Source organism: Syngnathus typhle, linkage group LG13 (assembly GCF_033458585.1).
Source record: "Syngnathus typhle isolate RoL2023-S1 ecotype Sweden linkage group LG13, RoL_Styp_1.0, whole genome shotgun sequence".
NCBI classification, from domain to species: domain Eukaryota; kingdom Metazoa; phylum Chordata; class Actinopteri; order Syngnathiformes; family Syngnathidae; genus Syngnathus; species Syngnathus typhle.
This window is the reverse complement of record NC_083750.1, coordinates 12,338,237-12,352,042: the sequence shown is the minus strand read 5'-3', so window position 1 is coordinate 12,352,042 and position 13,806 is coordinate 12,338,237. Positions and strand designations below refer to the sequence as shown.

The following is a 13,806-nucleotide window of genomic DNA, read 5'->3' as shown; positions in this document are numbered from 1 at the left end:
AGCATCATTCCACCTTTGCGAGTGTTGTCCGAGGAGATGGAAAGTCACACTTGACACACACACACACACTCACCTGTCTGTGGATCAACAGAGAAGTACTGCTGGCCCTGCACCAGTGTGTACACTAGTCTGGCACTGTTCCCATAAGTCGGGTCATCAGCATCTGTCGCTGTCACCTGGATTATGGAAGTGCCTGCAGGGAGCAGAGAAGTGGATGGAAGGAGGAGAGGATGAAGCGGGGGGGAAAACAGAGGGATTTCAGTTTGAGATACACAGCCAAAAGAAGCAATATCTGGAGCAAGATGGAAAATCTACAGCAGCGCTTTAGGTGTATTAGATGGCTTTCTATGTCGCCACGTCTCCTCTCTCTGTCTCGCTCTCTCTCTTTCTCTCTCCCACACGCATTTGCTATCTTTTTCCACGCAAATGTGTGACAAACTCTTTATTCAGCTAATCTAAACACCCACACAAACACACTTTCTCACTCTGCTAGCGTGAACATCCCCGCACCCTGCGACTGTCTCACTTCATTTCTCTTCATCTCCGTCTCCAATTTCTTTTCGCTCCCTCGTTCAGTCTGCCGCTTTCACGCGCCCCCCCCCCCCCCCCCCCCTTACTCTCCTAAATCTTCTTTCTACGGCTCATGGAGTGTCAATTTGGCAGGAGCATTTTTGAATTAGTTTGGGGGGAAAAAAAAAATGGAGGTAAACTCCAGAAAGCATTTCAGATGTTTTGCATTCATACAGTGCAGCACACATACAAAAAGGAATTTTATTATTATACTTTGGAGCATGAGTGGGTTGTTTTTTTTCTGAATCTCAAGCCAAACAATGTGAGAGAAAAAAAAAAGGGATTTGTGAGATCGACTGCAACTTTATATCTGATTGAAGGAATGAGCAACAATAAAAGAAATTCAGTACTGTTTGATCCTGTAGCTGATTTAATAAAGTGACATTATCAAATATACAAATCTCAGTCCCAATAAAGTTAAAATCTATAATTTGCAAATCCCTGATTTGGGATTTGACGCCTTTGACACATTCAAAGAAAACTGTGGAAGACTGGGAAAGTTGAGAAATCCTCCAAAAAAACATCTGTTTGCAACAACTGCCCTCAAACTACTTTTTTTTTTTTTTTCCGGAGACATCTTGCAGCAAGTTTCCCACTTGAAAATGTGTTGTGCAAAATATAACAACTGAGACCTTGAAGTGTTGAGAAACTCAAGTTGTACATCAAACAAGAATGGGAAAGAAAAAGAATCATGTATTCAATGGATTCATCTCTTCGGTCTGTCTGTTTCTGGTTCAGATCTACCAAAATCAATATGCACCACTTGCGCCACAACTTCGAACTGCTTTTAGCTGCTCTAAATAAATAATGATAATCATAATAATCTATAAAAAAAATAGGGACAGCTCTTTACGCTAGACTGAGCACAAAAATTGAAAAATGTGGATGAAAAGCGCTTTTACATGTACGAAAACATTCAGTCGGTTTGCAAAGGCTAAAGGTGAGATTTAAAAAAGAAATAATAATAATCTCACTTGAAATGATGACATTTTAGACTGCAAGATTGTTCCCTCAACTTCTTTTCAAGCGGCAGAATGGCGTTTAAATGTAGATGACTATACTTTTAGTATATAAAGGTTCTCTGCAGCCACGTTTGGAATTACAATTTCAAAACGCTTCCTGTCACACCAAATGTCTCAGCAATGTCAGTGCAAAACATTTCTCACCTGGTCTCTTCATTTCTATGCCAAGCACGTTTGTCATATTTTACATGATCCTTTAGCGGTCGAGGAAATATTAATAGGTCACTTTGGCTTTGACATGTCCGTGTCAGTACATCGCAAGTGAAAACATTTTTTTTTTCCCCCCCTGCCAGGTAGTGAATTTAATTAACATTTCATCAGTCCATCCATCTATTTGCCATTCTGCTTGTCCTCATTAGACTCCTAAGTGAGCTGAAGCCTCACCAAGCAGACTATTTAGGCCATTCACGTTTATATTTACAACTATTACAACTATAAACAAGTTTTCTACGCACCTAACATAAATAGGGGTGGAAGTCAGATTCTCCTCCCCAAAAAAACACGGAAAACGTCAACACCAATCCAATAAGCACCGCTTAACTGTGAGAGAGACCACGACATCACCACTCAGCCTTGAATGCATTTAAAAAAAAAGACGGAGGATGGGTTACTGTATTTTGTAAGATGGAAAATGTCAAAGTCAGTAAATTGTTGAACAAACTTTGCTAGAGGTTTTAATATCATGTAAAAGGGTAACAGCACAGCTGGGTGAGGCTGTTTTTTTTTCTTCTTGGGTTTATATGCAAAAGCACAGGGCCTTGCAACAGGGGATAAACTGGAGCAGAATTATTATGAGTTTGTGGAATATATTATTTGTAAGCAGGGTCAAGGTAGGTCCGAATTGTGGCCAATGACATTGCCTTCTCCTTTCCTTTAAAAAGAGGCTCCATTTCATAATGAGTCGAGAAAGTCCAGAGAGGTTCAGCTTGGCTGCTTGGAAACTGCAAAAATGACATTATGCAGGACCTGAACACGAAGAACTGTCAATTTAGAAAGAGATTAGAGGCGCACTGCTCATCTTCAGGAGAAGTTGGGACAGTGAATATTGCATATTTTGTGATCAAGTGATATCAAGTAATCACTGGAAGTTGTACTGCTCAATTTAAGTTAGAAAATGGTTTTGGATGATTGCTCTACCACTGCAAAACATTCAATCTCAGAGCTCAAATGTGCACGTTTGGAACTTTATATTTTTCCATAATAGTATTAAAGTTTTATCTCACGTGTGGGAACCAGACAGAGGCAATGATATCGCAAAGTACAATGACAACGGCAGTTATTGTCAATTTTAATTGGAAGAAGGGAGATTTGTTGGTTAGGGTGACTGCCGAAGAGAAGCAAAAAAAAACAAAATAATGAAGGAACCAAGGCGACCGCTCCAAATGTGTTATTTTTTGACAGACTGTATTCAAAAAAGAAAGGAAAGGAGTACCTATATTTGCCATCTCAGGCACAGTGGCGCTGTAGGGCCCTTCGTCAAAGACAGGCGGGTTGTCGTTGATGTCCTGCACCCGAATTATGAATTGCGACGAGGGCTCGAGGGCACGGTCCGTCTGTCTGTCGGTAGCCGTGGCAATGAGACGGTACTCATCCTTCTCCTCGCGGTCCAGTGGCTTGGTGACGTGGATGTTACCTGTCTTCTCATCGATCACAAAGACAGAGCCGGCCCCCTCGCCGCGTAGGACATACTTAGTGCGGCCGTCGTTCCGGTCCATGTCAGTGTGGAGCTAGGAGGGAGAAGATAGACAAGAAAAAAAAAAACAAGAATAAACACTTCTTTACATGTTATCCAGTAAATATATTCAATACATAAATAGATTAAATAATGAAATCAATAAATAGGAATTTAATAAAAGAATGCAAGCACAAATTCTTTGCATGGCCATGCTCCTCTTTTTGTTCATAAAGTTTCATTTCAGTGTTATTGACAGCACATGCCGTTCCCTCTCAATACCTTTTTTTTTTCTTCTTCTTCTTCATCTAAGCAGCTACTGAGTGTAGAAAATTACCAGCAAATGCGTATGGAGTGCCCTGGCATTTTAATGAAAACTCCAAATCAAAGGAATAATGAAGAGTCGACCAATCAATTACTCCCTAACTAATAGGAATGTATAGTGATGAGTCCGGGGAGCACGGCAGAGGGACAAGCTGTATCGATCTCAGCCTTCTGTTGAGTTTTATTAGATTAACTCCTCGCGGGATTGGAGCGGAACGCAGCAGCCAGGCCAGGGCGTCTGCTGAAAGCAATCTCGGGGAACACTTTACCCTCCCTCCATCACAGTATGGGCACATTAGTGGCCAGAAAGTATCAATGTGCAATTCATGTGGGAAGTCCATCATGTTGCATGGCAACAGTATTTATAAGAAAAAGAAAAAGAAGAAATGGAGTGGTTGTGTTGAATCACCATTTACATTTTGAAATGTATGGAGTGGTTGTTTTGAATCACCATTTACATTTTGTAGCCTTGGGGGGTATTTTTTGCTATGATACATTGCAAAATGAAGACCACTGAACTTGCATGAATGCATCCCATGAGAATTTCACAGAATGTGACTATTCACATTGAAAGAAGAAAATAAAGAAAGCTCGCATACTATGTATGACGAAAGAGAATTGGTGGAAAAACAGATAATCCTCTTGGTCAGATTAGGACAAGGGAGCCTCTTGCAGTTGTTCCAGGATGGTATTCATAATTCAAAACACAAATTTCAAACATAGAACGTCCTGATGAAATCACATCTGCTACATGTAGCAGTCTTACGAAGGACAAAGGACACATGCGCATGATTATTTTTCTGTCCGTACAAGCCTGGCTAGACAAGTACTGTGGACCGCTATCAGAATTAAATGACAAATACTTCATCTCAAGTAGCAATGTATTTTCATTTTCATTCTATATTTTATATGGTATATTGTTTTTATCATGTATATACTATATATATATTTTTTTTAAATTCATTGAACAAACGCAAAAGGAGGAAAAAAAAAAAAGGAGTAGTATTCATGTATAACTAGACTAGTTAGATCAACCGGGGCGCAAGTTTCCAAATCTTAAAAGTATTTTTTGTCATCACTGCATTCCAGGCAGCTACTCTGTCTGTCAGGTGTGCCAGACATTTGTTCACATTCTGTCACTGCTGACTAATAATCTATTTTCTGAACATGGGTCTGTCTCATCATCACCACGGCTATGTTTTCTGGAACCCACACTCCACCTACATCAACTGAATATTTATGGCGCAGATTCTGTTGTAGACAGATTGCACTGAAACATGTCATCCCTATGAATGATCATATTCCACGTCAGCATGCGAGCCATTTATAGAAATACAAAAAATACCTTTCCTCCAACACGGAATGCAAAATATCTATCCCAAGCCTATGTCTGCAGTAATCAAATGATGTTTTGCAATTAAAGAGTGGCCAGACACTTTTGCTGGCTCATTTGCACTTCCTGTCCCCAGTTCGACTCAACATGGTTTGATTGTTTCAATGGATTGCGTGTAGCTGCCTATTTGTTTTGGGTTCGATCTCTCCTAATCATCAATTATCACCATTGCCCAATTACTTCCCGGCTCTACAATGGCTATCTCACCTCAACACTCACCAATGGCCCGTGACAGCAGCTTGTCAGTAAAAGTTATCGTCCAATCTTTGCCTTGTTCCCCATCAGTGGACACCTACAGAAGTTCTGGTGCAGAATCAATCCCTCACACTTGCAGCAAACTCACTTGGATTCAAGTGAAAAGTGATAGCTTGGGATTTGCTTCATTCATTCATTTTCCCAAAAATGTCATTTTAGAGTCGATGTCTCACTGTACTTTGGTGGACCCACACATGTTTCTTGCTAAAATTGCAAATTGTCTCATCCTCCATCTTAAATACAAGCGCACTGGACCAGCCAGAACCTCCTGGGATGTCTGGTTTCTCTTGAAGAGCCATTACCAATCAAAGCCTTAACAGCCCTGCTGCTTAACGACGGGACTTAATGAGCTTCTTAATGAAGCCCAGCATCATTACCAGAGTGAGTGGTGGCAGTTGTGATCGAAAGGTTTCCTCAAATTCATTCTGCGGCAGGAGAAGCTACTGCATCAAATCTATTTAACGGTGACCTCTCAGCATTGTCTCGGCCCCAAAGATGAATCCAAATCGATTCTCTGGGTTTGAATTCCCGTGCAGGCCTTCCTGTGTGGGCTTTGCAAAACCACCACATTTTAATAGTATTTTAAAAGCCTGTAGATCTGAAGGTACTAATCATTCTACATATGTTGGATGATTTTAAAAGAAGCCAATGAGACAGCCAAGCCAGGCTTCTCCAAATTCTGCCACATAGCAGCTACTTGAAGGATCACAGAGAGCTGGGACTAAGCCAGCTCGAGCCATGCAGTGTGAAGAAGGGCAAGAGCGAGAGCCCATCGATTTACGGCAGGTCCGCCAATTGGGAGTGGTGTCTCGAGAAAGCAGCTACATTCGTCTGAGAGAAATCGAGGGAGCCTGAAATGACATCACGCCAGATAACCAAATGACATTTCCTTCAAGCAATTAAAGGCGGATTGAGATATTAACTCATATTCTTAAAACAACTCATTAATCAACGAGGGTTTGGGCTAGTTGCATTAGTTCCATCTGAATCAAGTGCTAGAAGTTATCTCAAGCTTGTCTCACTCCAAAGCGTGCTTGGGTGATACTGATGTGGAAGAACTGGAGATCCCTAACTTCAGTGGTTCATCACTAAAAGTATACCTGGCAGTCACAAAAACAACAAAATTCAAAGGTTCGTAAGGTTTAACCACCAAACTTCTTGCACAGCAGGTTTTATAGTGAGGCGTCCCAACACATTTGCCCATTTGAGGTGTCACTTTTAAGGGAAGACACTTTGGGTAAAAATCTATAATAAAAAAAAAAAAGTGTACTGGTTCAGAGACATCCATGACCGTGACTAAGAATATAAGCGTCAGCTTGTGTATCTGGTGAGTGTTAAGAACGAGATGCAACCTGGTGAGAAGAAAGAAACAGTGTGGGTTGGCTGATAAAGGAGCACAAAGCTCAGGCCGTGATCTAAGCAGCATAATTAAAGCCAACAAGTCTTCTGGCTAGCTGTGATCATTTCTGCCATCGTGGGATTTTCTTCCAAATCGCTCCCATCTGGAGGACTCCGGATTCCCATCTGGCCCCATGAAGAGCTGAGGAGAACTCCACAAATTTCAATTTCAGAAAAGCGTGTCTGAATTCAATTCAATTGGGAATGGCAGATGAATAGATTTATCATTTGAAGACTCCGATGAGATGGAGTAGCGTCACCGGAAGTGCCGTTTGGTTTACAACTGTTCAGCGCCGTCCTCTGACAGTTCTACCAGCAACAATCGAAAGTTACATTCGGTCTCTTCAGAGGCTGGATGCAACCAACAAAGCACAGCTTGACGGTGTATCAATGTTTTTGGTTTAGAAAGCTTTTCCACTGCTTGCCTGTCACGCAGTTACAACAGCCATCAAAGGGAATCTGATTTTCTTGGATGCCGCCGCAGCAAGCGAGGACAAGGCTTTGCAGATAGAACCACACAGTAGATGGATTTAAAATTGGACCAAAACAATAACCATGTTCAGGAAAGGGGATCAATGGTGAAGAGCATCCTGGGATCATTTATGGTTAAGGATCATGGAAATTATTTGAACCTAAAACTAACATGTTAAAGAGGGATTCCTGTCATGTTTGGAGCTACCCAACCCGTGTCAATATTGCTTGAGTTGAGTAAAACGCAAACATTATCACTTCCAATGCAGTGTGAGATTCCAGAAAAATAGGCAAATAAAATCCGTAGTTACTAGAACAAAATGGCAGCAATGCGTTTTCAAATAAATGGATATCTGGCTTTTAAAAAATGTTCTCGCAGTTACCAAACAAAACAAATAAAAACCAAAATAAAATGCTTTAAGAAGTAGGAATTGTTAACCGTGCACTACGGATGGAATATTTATTTTAAATGTTGTTTTACTAGGAGTCGTACAAAATTGTGTCAGTATAGTAAATGACAAGGATAAAATGAAATATAATCTTTAGGTTTCTATCAATCATAAACACAACCACAGCAATAAGATATTCAATCGGGCAACCATTACCATAAATGGACATGCTCTAAAAGCAAACAACCTCAGGGAAAATGGAAATACCAATATATTCGCTAACGTAGGTAAGCAGGAGACAAGGTCCTAGTGATCACGTGAAATCGATGCAGACAAACTTGACTCAGGTGATCCAACTTGTGTCGATAACAAACAAACCATCTGTCCGTGTAAAAACAACGCCGGTAAACAAACTAATGGGAGGAAGCCGGTGTAACGTAAAACAAAACAACCATGAATCATATGCAATTAGTGTCTCACGCAGGCGTGACACGGGAACATCTATCTGCATACATCCGCATCCTACTGAGTGAGGCACACAAAAGTATAAACACCTTCAGTCAGAGACAGCAGCGGCACAAAAGAAGAAGACGGCAGCTTCCTGGGAGCGCTTTCCGAATCACCTTTGTACTCCAATTCGCTTAGATTATGTTTTTCCACTTTTCCTACACTCTCTCAGTAGACAGTGTTGAAAAGTTTTTGTTTTTTTTTCTTCCGAGAAATCTCAGTTTGATCACTCGGGGTCTGTTTTACAATAAAATAAGACATTTAAGTAGTTCAGCATTCTCCCGTGTTGCTAAGCATCCATCTATTGAATTTTTATCTAGGATTGAGTCATTAGGTTCGCCGAAGTCTATTCCAGCAGACGTCGGGTCCACGAGACCGGTTGCCAGCCGATCTCAGGAACACGTACAGACAATTCGCACTTACATTCAGCCCTGTGGACAATTGAGTTTTCAAATAACATGTCGGAACGGGGAAGGAAGCCAAACTACCCACGCAAGCACCGAGAGAACATGCAAACCACCAAACAGGAGGATCAGAGCTGAGATTTGAAGCTTAAAACTGGGAGGCATGCAAAATAAGAAATCATTCTGTCGTTGTGTGGACATTGGAACGAATCGTGTATCAACCCATCGTTATTGATCCTTCTCAGATGGCATCGGAACTCTCTTCCATGCATGGCAATACCGTCCTTTTATCGGACAATACATGATTCAGGACAAAATGATATTTGTCATTATCATAATAGGCTGAAGTGAGAGGGAGTGGGGGCTGAATTTGTTTGCTTGCTTCCTGGCTGGTTGATTGTGCTTTATTGCTTGAGTTCAACGCTCTGGTGAGAAACACTTCACATGATATTTTTAGCCAAGGGAAAGAAGGTTGGAAAAGGCCAGTGGGCATTTGAACTCTTCGCTGTACATTTAAAGGGCAAGTTGTTGCACGTCGTGAATTTCACAGCGTGCCGCTAACAGTTGGCAACAGCAGGTGTTTTTGTTCGGCATGGTATTAAAGATGTTGGATTGGAGTGGTTCCAACATATCAGCTAAACTGAGATAAGAGATCAATCTTTCCCTTTTTTTCTTGGGTGGTGCGTCATGGGATGTGTGCCTTGGTTAAATAAAGGTTGCTATTTTAAATCAGATGCAGTAGTCAGTTTCCGACTGGAGCCTTTTTACAGTCCTTTGCCAGAAGCTCCATCTTCACTTGCTGCTATTTTCTCACGACTGATGGAGAAGGTGAAGTTGTCTCACCTGCGGTGCTGAAAGTCAACATGATGCAATATCGTACCAGTTCCTCCTGGTGTGAAAAAGAAATACGGCATCTCGCAAGCAACTCCGAAAACCATCTTCACCACCATAACCATTGAATGTTCTTGAAATCTCAGGACAACCTGGTGGTAGTTCAACAGACCACCACACAGGATGGCATAAGCCCAATTATTGATAGACCAGATCCAATCGTGGCTCAATTGTGACTTGCTGCTACAGTCCAGATGAAATTGATTGCCAAACTTCTCCCGACTGGGATGCGGTGACAAGCAGAATCTGGCAGGATGCCCGTTCACCCCATAATGAACATACAGGACATAATACATCTCGGTGTAAAATGACCACAGTGAATTGTTGTGGCAGAGAAAGCAGAGCTGAGATTGGCCTTCAGAAATAATAACGGGTGCCAGCTCCACACATCTTTGCGAGTGCCATTGGAGGTTACAAGTAAGATAGCTGAGATGGAGCCAGTCATTGTGAAGCATGAATGAAGCCAGTTGCTCTGCCTGACCAATATGTTTTCTTTGCTTGTTTGTTTTCTTTAAAAGAACAGAGAAATACGTGCAATGGCAATTATTCTACTTAAAAATGCAATGTTAATCAGAGCACCGTGTTATTACTAGCGGCAGCACAAACGTTAACGGAGGTGGATGTCGCACGGCTCCCCGGTGTAAAGAGAAAAATGAAGGCTGGCTCCCATCTTTTGAATTTATTTTCCAAATCCCAAGGAAAGACTTGACATCAACAGTAAAGTGCTGTGACTAGAAGAGTAGCAATGTCATGCATTATGGTGTGTGACTACAGGCCAATCAAGCTCCCTCACTGGCACAGGAGGGCAAACACGTCGTCGACATTACAACAAGTTGCACAGATGTGTGCGCTTCGGGTCGCTGGCCTCATTCATGTTGGAAAAATAGGTCCCGCACGAGTGTCCCTTAAAGGTCACGAGGACACGGCTATCAAAGTGATATTTGCTGATCAGAGATTCCTTCGCTAGGGCTTAGTTGTTTTTCTTTTAGAATAGGAACACCGTCAGTTAGATTTTTATTATACTTTATTAATGAATTTAGACATGAATGTCTATTTTTGCTCTCATCCTAAATTATATTATATATATTAAATATCATCGTCATCATTATTATTATTAGAACACAATGAGTTTGGTAGGAATCTACAGTCCGTGCAGACTTTACTTTTTGTAAATAAAGTTTTCATTCTATACTTATGAATACAATTAAACGGCAGTGTCTTCATTTGTTGTTTAGCTCAGTCCCACCAACGTCTCAGTTAAACACACACAAAAAATAGTGTATCCAAACGTATAAGATTGACTCGTTAAAAATCAGAAGCACGAGTTTGGAAGGGGAGACACTCGTGCGGCTCAGCATCTAAAGAAAGTGTTTGGCTGCTTTCCCCTTTTCTCCATCACTTCCATTCCTCACAGGCTTGAATGAAGCCCATCTCTGTACTGGTGGCCACCATTTGCAGTTTACCTCTTGTCATAAGCTCTTCCCACTTTGGTGTGTCTTTTTACTTCAAGACCTTTCCCCTTTGCAAGTTGTAAGCAATTAACCCTTTGTGACCTTGGCTTTCTCCCCTTGGCCTTTGCTACTACGTCCCTTTATGCTTGCCGTTTAACCTCTTTGTTCTCTTCTCTCCCATTTTTCCCATATTAACCCTTCTTCATCCTCTGGTAATGGTTCGCGCCTTTGCCTCAAGTTATGACAAGTATTTCTCCCTACCGACGCACTCGGAAAAAGCCCATATAATCACGCTCTAATTGCTGTCACGCCTCCACTGTGCTCAAACCTGGAGGCCAAATGATTTGTTCGGAGAGTGAAAGTTGAGTTGAATCACAGCTGTGTGCGAATGGAAAAATGATATTCCTATTGAGACGCAGCATCCCAGGAACTTTGTGTTTACACACTTTTTATTTCTTGATCAGTTTCTAAATGTTATTCATTTTATTTATTTATTCTATTTATTGTATGGCAGGAGTAAAAGCTGCCTCGTTCTAGTAGTTCATTAATATTCATACATTCAAATGTAATGTTCGACATTAATTGCCATAACATCTCAGCATAGTTGGAAAACTCTTTGGCTGCTCTCAACTTTACTCCTTTCATTTTCTCTCCCAGCTCTCATTAGTTACCTACTGCTTTCACCACGCAATTCATTGCACTTGTAATAGTGCTATAAAAGTGAGTGCGTTGATTGTAAACATAAGCCAGGCTGGCTGGCGTACATTAGCACCCAGCACGTGATTTAGACTTTCCCTAATTGAGGTGCGTCCATGGCAACTGTGAGTTATTCTTGCTGGTCAATTCAATAAAATTGTGTTAGAACAGCTGACCCAAGTTGCGTATCTATCCACGTTATATGTATTGAATTATGTATGTAGAAAATGTGTAGAGCACTCCGTTTTCATTGCTGCTTTGTCTTCTTTACGAAGAACGAGCATCAGAGGAAAACATTCAAGCCCGGCGCTTAACTTTATGTGACAGCCTCTTACGCTTTACTGCATCATGTCGCCAACCTCCTGAGTGCTTTCCTAATATTATGCAAGTTCACATTGCGCCCAGAGGTGCCAAAGAACTGTGACAACGGTTAAAAGGGTGATAAGATATCAAATTGAGGGGGGGGACAGACATAGGGATCATTTGAAAATTGACATTAGCAGAAAGATTAGGTGGATCATGTGACCTTTGACTTAAGCTACCACCACTCTGAACTTGCCAACATTGGCCTGCAGCTACTAAAGAGTTGAACCAAATTGGCCACCAACAATTTTCCATGCATGCACGCTTGCGTCATTCTGAATCAGAGCATCCACAGTCAGTTTGATGAAATGAAATTCACACATTTCCAGGACAATGACTATTCAACTCATCATCCAAAAAGCGACATTTTGCTAAAGAACACTTTCAATGTTGTCGTCAACTTTGATCTCATACACTGATTCACTGCTTTCAAACTAATCAAAGATATCACAGATGGCTGGCGATGATGACTTATTCATTCAAATCATATCTAAAAAGGAGAATGACTCAAAAGTCCGTCATTGCTTTTGACGTAGGTTTGTTGAATGTTGTCCAATGATTTCACAGACACTTCAGTATGTTGAAGATAATCATTATTAGCCCGGCGTTCAATAATTTGCTATCTCCAATTCACAAACTTGTGTCAAGGTCAAATAGAGGTCAGGTGTGACGCACAAGAGAAGTATTTCGACCGATCACAAATGAATGTTCTTAATCCCGTCTCGGCTACGAAAAGAAAACTGCTGCAATCACTTGAAAGTCCATTGCAGACCATGTGACAGCATCAATTCATTTCACAATGATAGAAAATACAGCATCATCTGCGAATGTACAATTGTGCTAATGTGGCATTTGTTTGCGGTTTTGCCGACACACAAATTCAGAGTGTTGTTGTAGACTGGAGTAGTTGGTCAGACAATGTCAGTAATTGCTTGTTTGCCTGACCAACTATTCTGATGTCACAGAAAACAAACGTTTGATCCTTGAAGGACATACCAAGGGGCACTTGGAAAGGCATCTTAGCGGCTGCCTCTTTTCATTTTAACATCCATTTTTTATTGTACTTTAAAGCACAGTGAAAGCAGAGGAAGTGGCCTTTAAAATTTATGCTCGCTGCTGTCACCGCTTCCACAAAGGTAGCCCTTAGATCATTTTCGGTTTAGTAGGGAGCATTTGTCCTCTATTGACATCGTAGATTATAGCCTTGGCTCCCGTTTCCAGCTTTAGAGATTTATCCAGACCGAATTTTCTGGGATCACACAAAAACGCCGTCATTCAATGTTGGAGTTACAGATTTTCAAAACGGTCCTCCTCTGCATACACCAAAATTCGACTCGTCTATCATCGACATTGTAGTCAATGTAAGAGCTATGTGTTAAGTTTTTAAGGCTTAGCGTCTCTCCGTTTAAACCTAACAGGGTTAAAAACAAGGCCAAGGCGTTTACATTTATCTCCTTACCTATAGTGCACGGACGCAGATCAGGAGATTAAAAATTCATAAGCATAATAGGATTTCTAAGAGCATTATTCTCTCTTGTGCGCTGTCACTGTCTAATACAAGTGGGTCTAATCGTATGCATTTCCAGTCCAGAATAGTCCCATAATAGTGATCTGGGCGTTCTCCAAATGTCAGCATCGTAATATGGGCATGGGTTGAAATACATTCAGAGAGCCACAAATAGCAGTAAAAGTGTTTTGCTAGTGATTGCATCTTCTTCATCATGTGCAGTTTAGGGCTTCGTACTACCAGTCAGAGGTGTCCCCTCTTTTTAATCTCAACTGTTGTGCCTCCAAAGTCCATGAAACTGGCCCAGGAAAGAAATGTCAGTGTGTTTGAAATGCATAATAGGTCTTTTGGTGACACAATCTAGGGATTCTGAAAGTTGATCTCATCAATCATGTGGAAAACGGAGTCCATTCATGTATTTGTAATGCAATAATACAATCATTTCATAACAAGGCCCACAAATCATCCCCCCCCCTCCCCCCCCACAAAATCA

General features: G+C 41.2%; 1 protein-coding gene across 1 annotated transcript in view; it reads right to left on the bottom strand.

Moving 5' to 3' along the window:
- LOC133166101 (uncharacterized) overlaps positions 1–13,806 on the bottom strand; it is a 96,954-nt gene that overhangs the window by 37,392 nt on the left and 45,756 nt on the right. Inside the window, exons 5-6 of the mRNA XM_061296104.1 lie at positions 3,025–3,319; positions 74–193 (exon numbers count right to left, since the gene is read on the bottom strand). Of these exons, the coding sequence (XP_061152088.1) occupies positions 74–193; positions 3,025–3,319 (415 nt within the window). The remainder of the gene's footprint in view (positions 1–73; positions 194–3,024; positions 3,320–13,806) is intronic.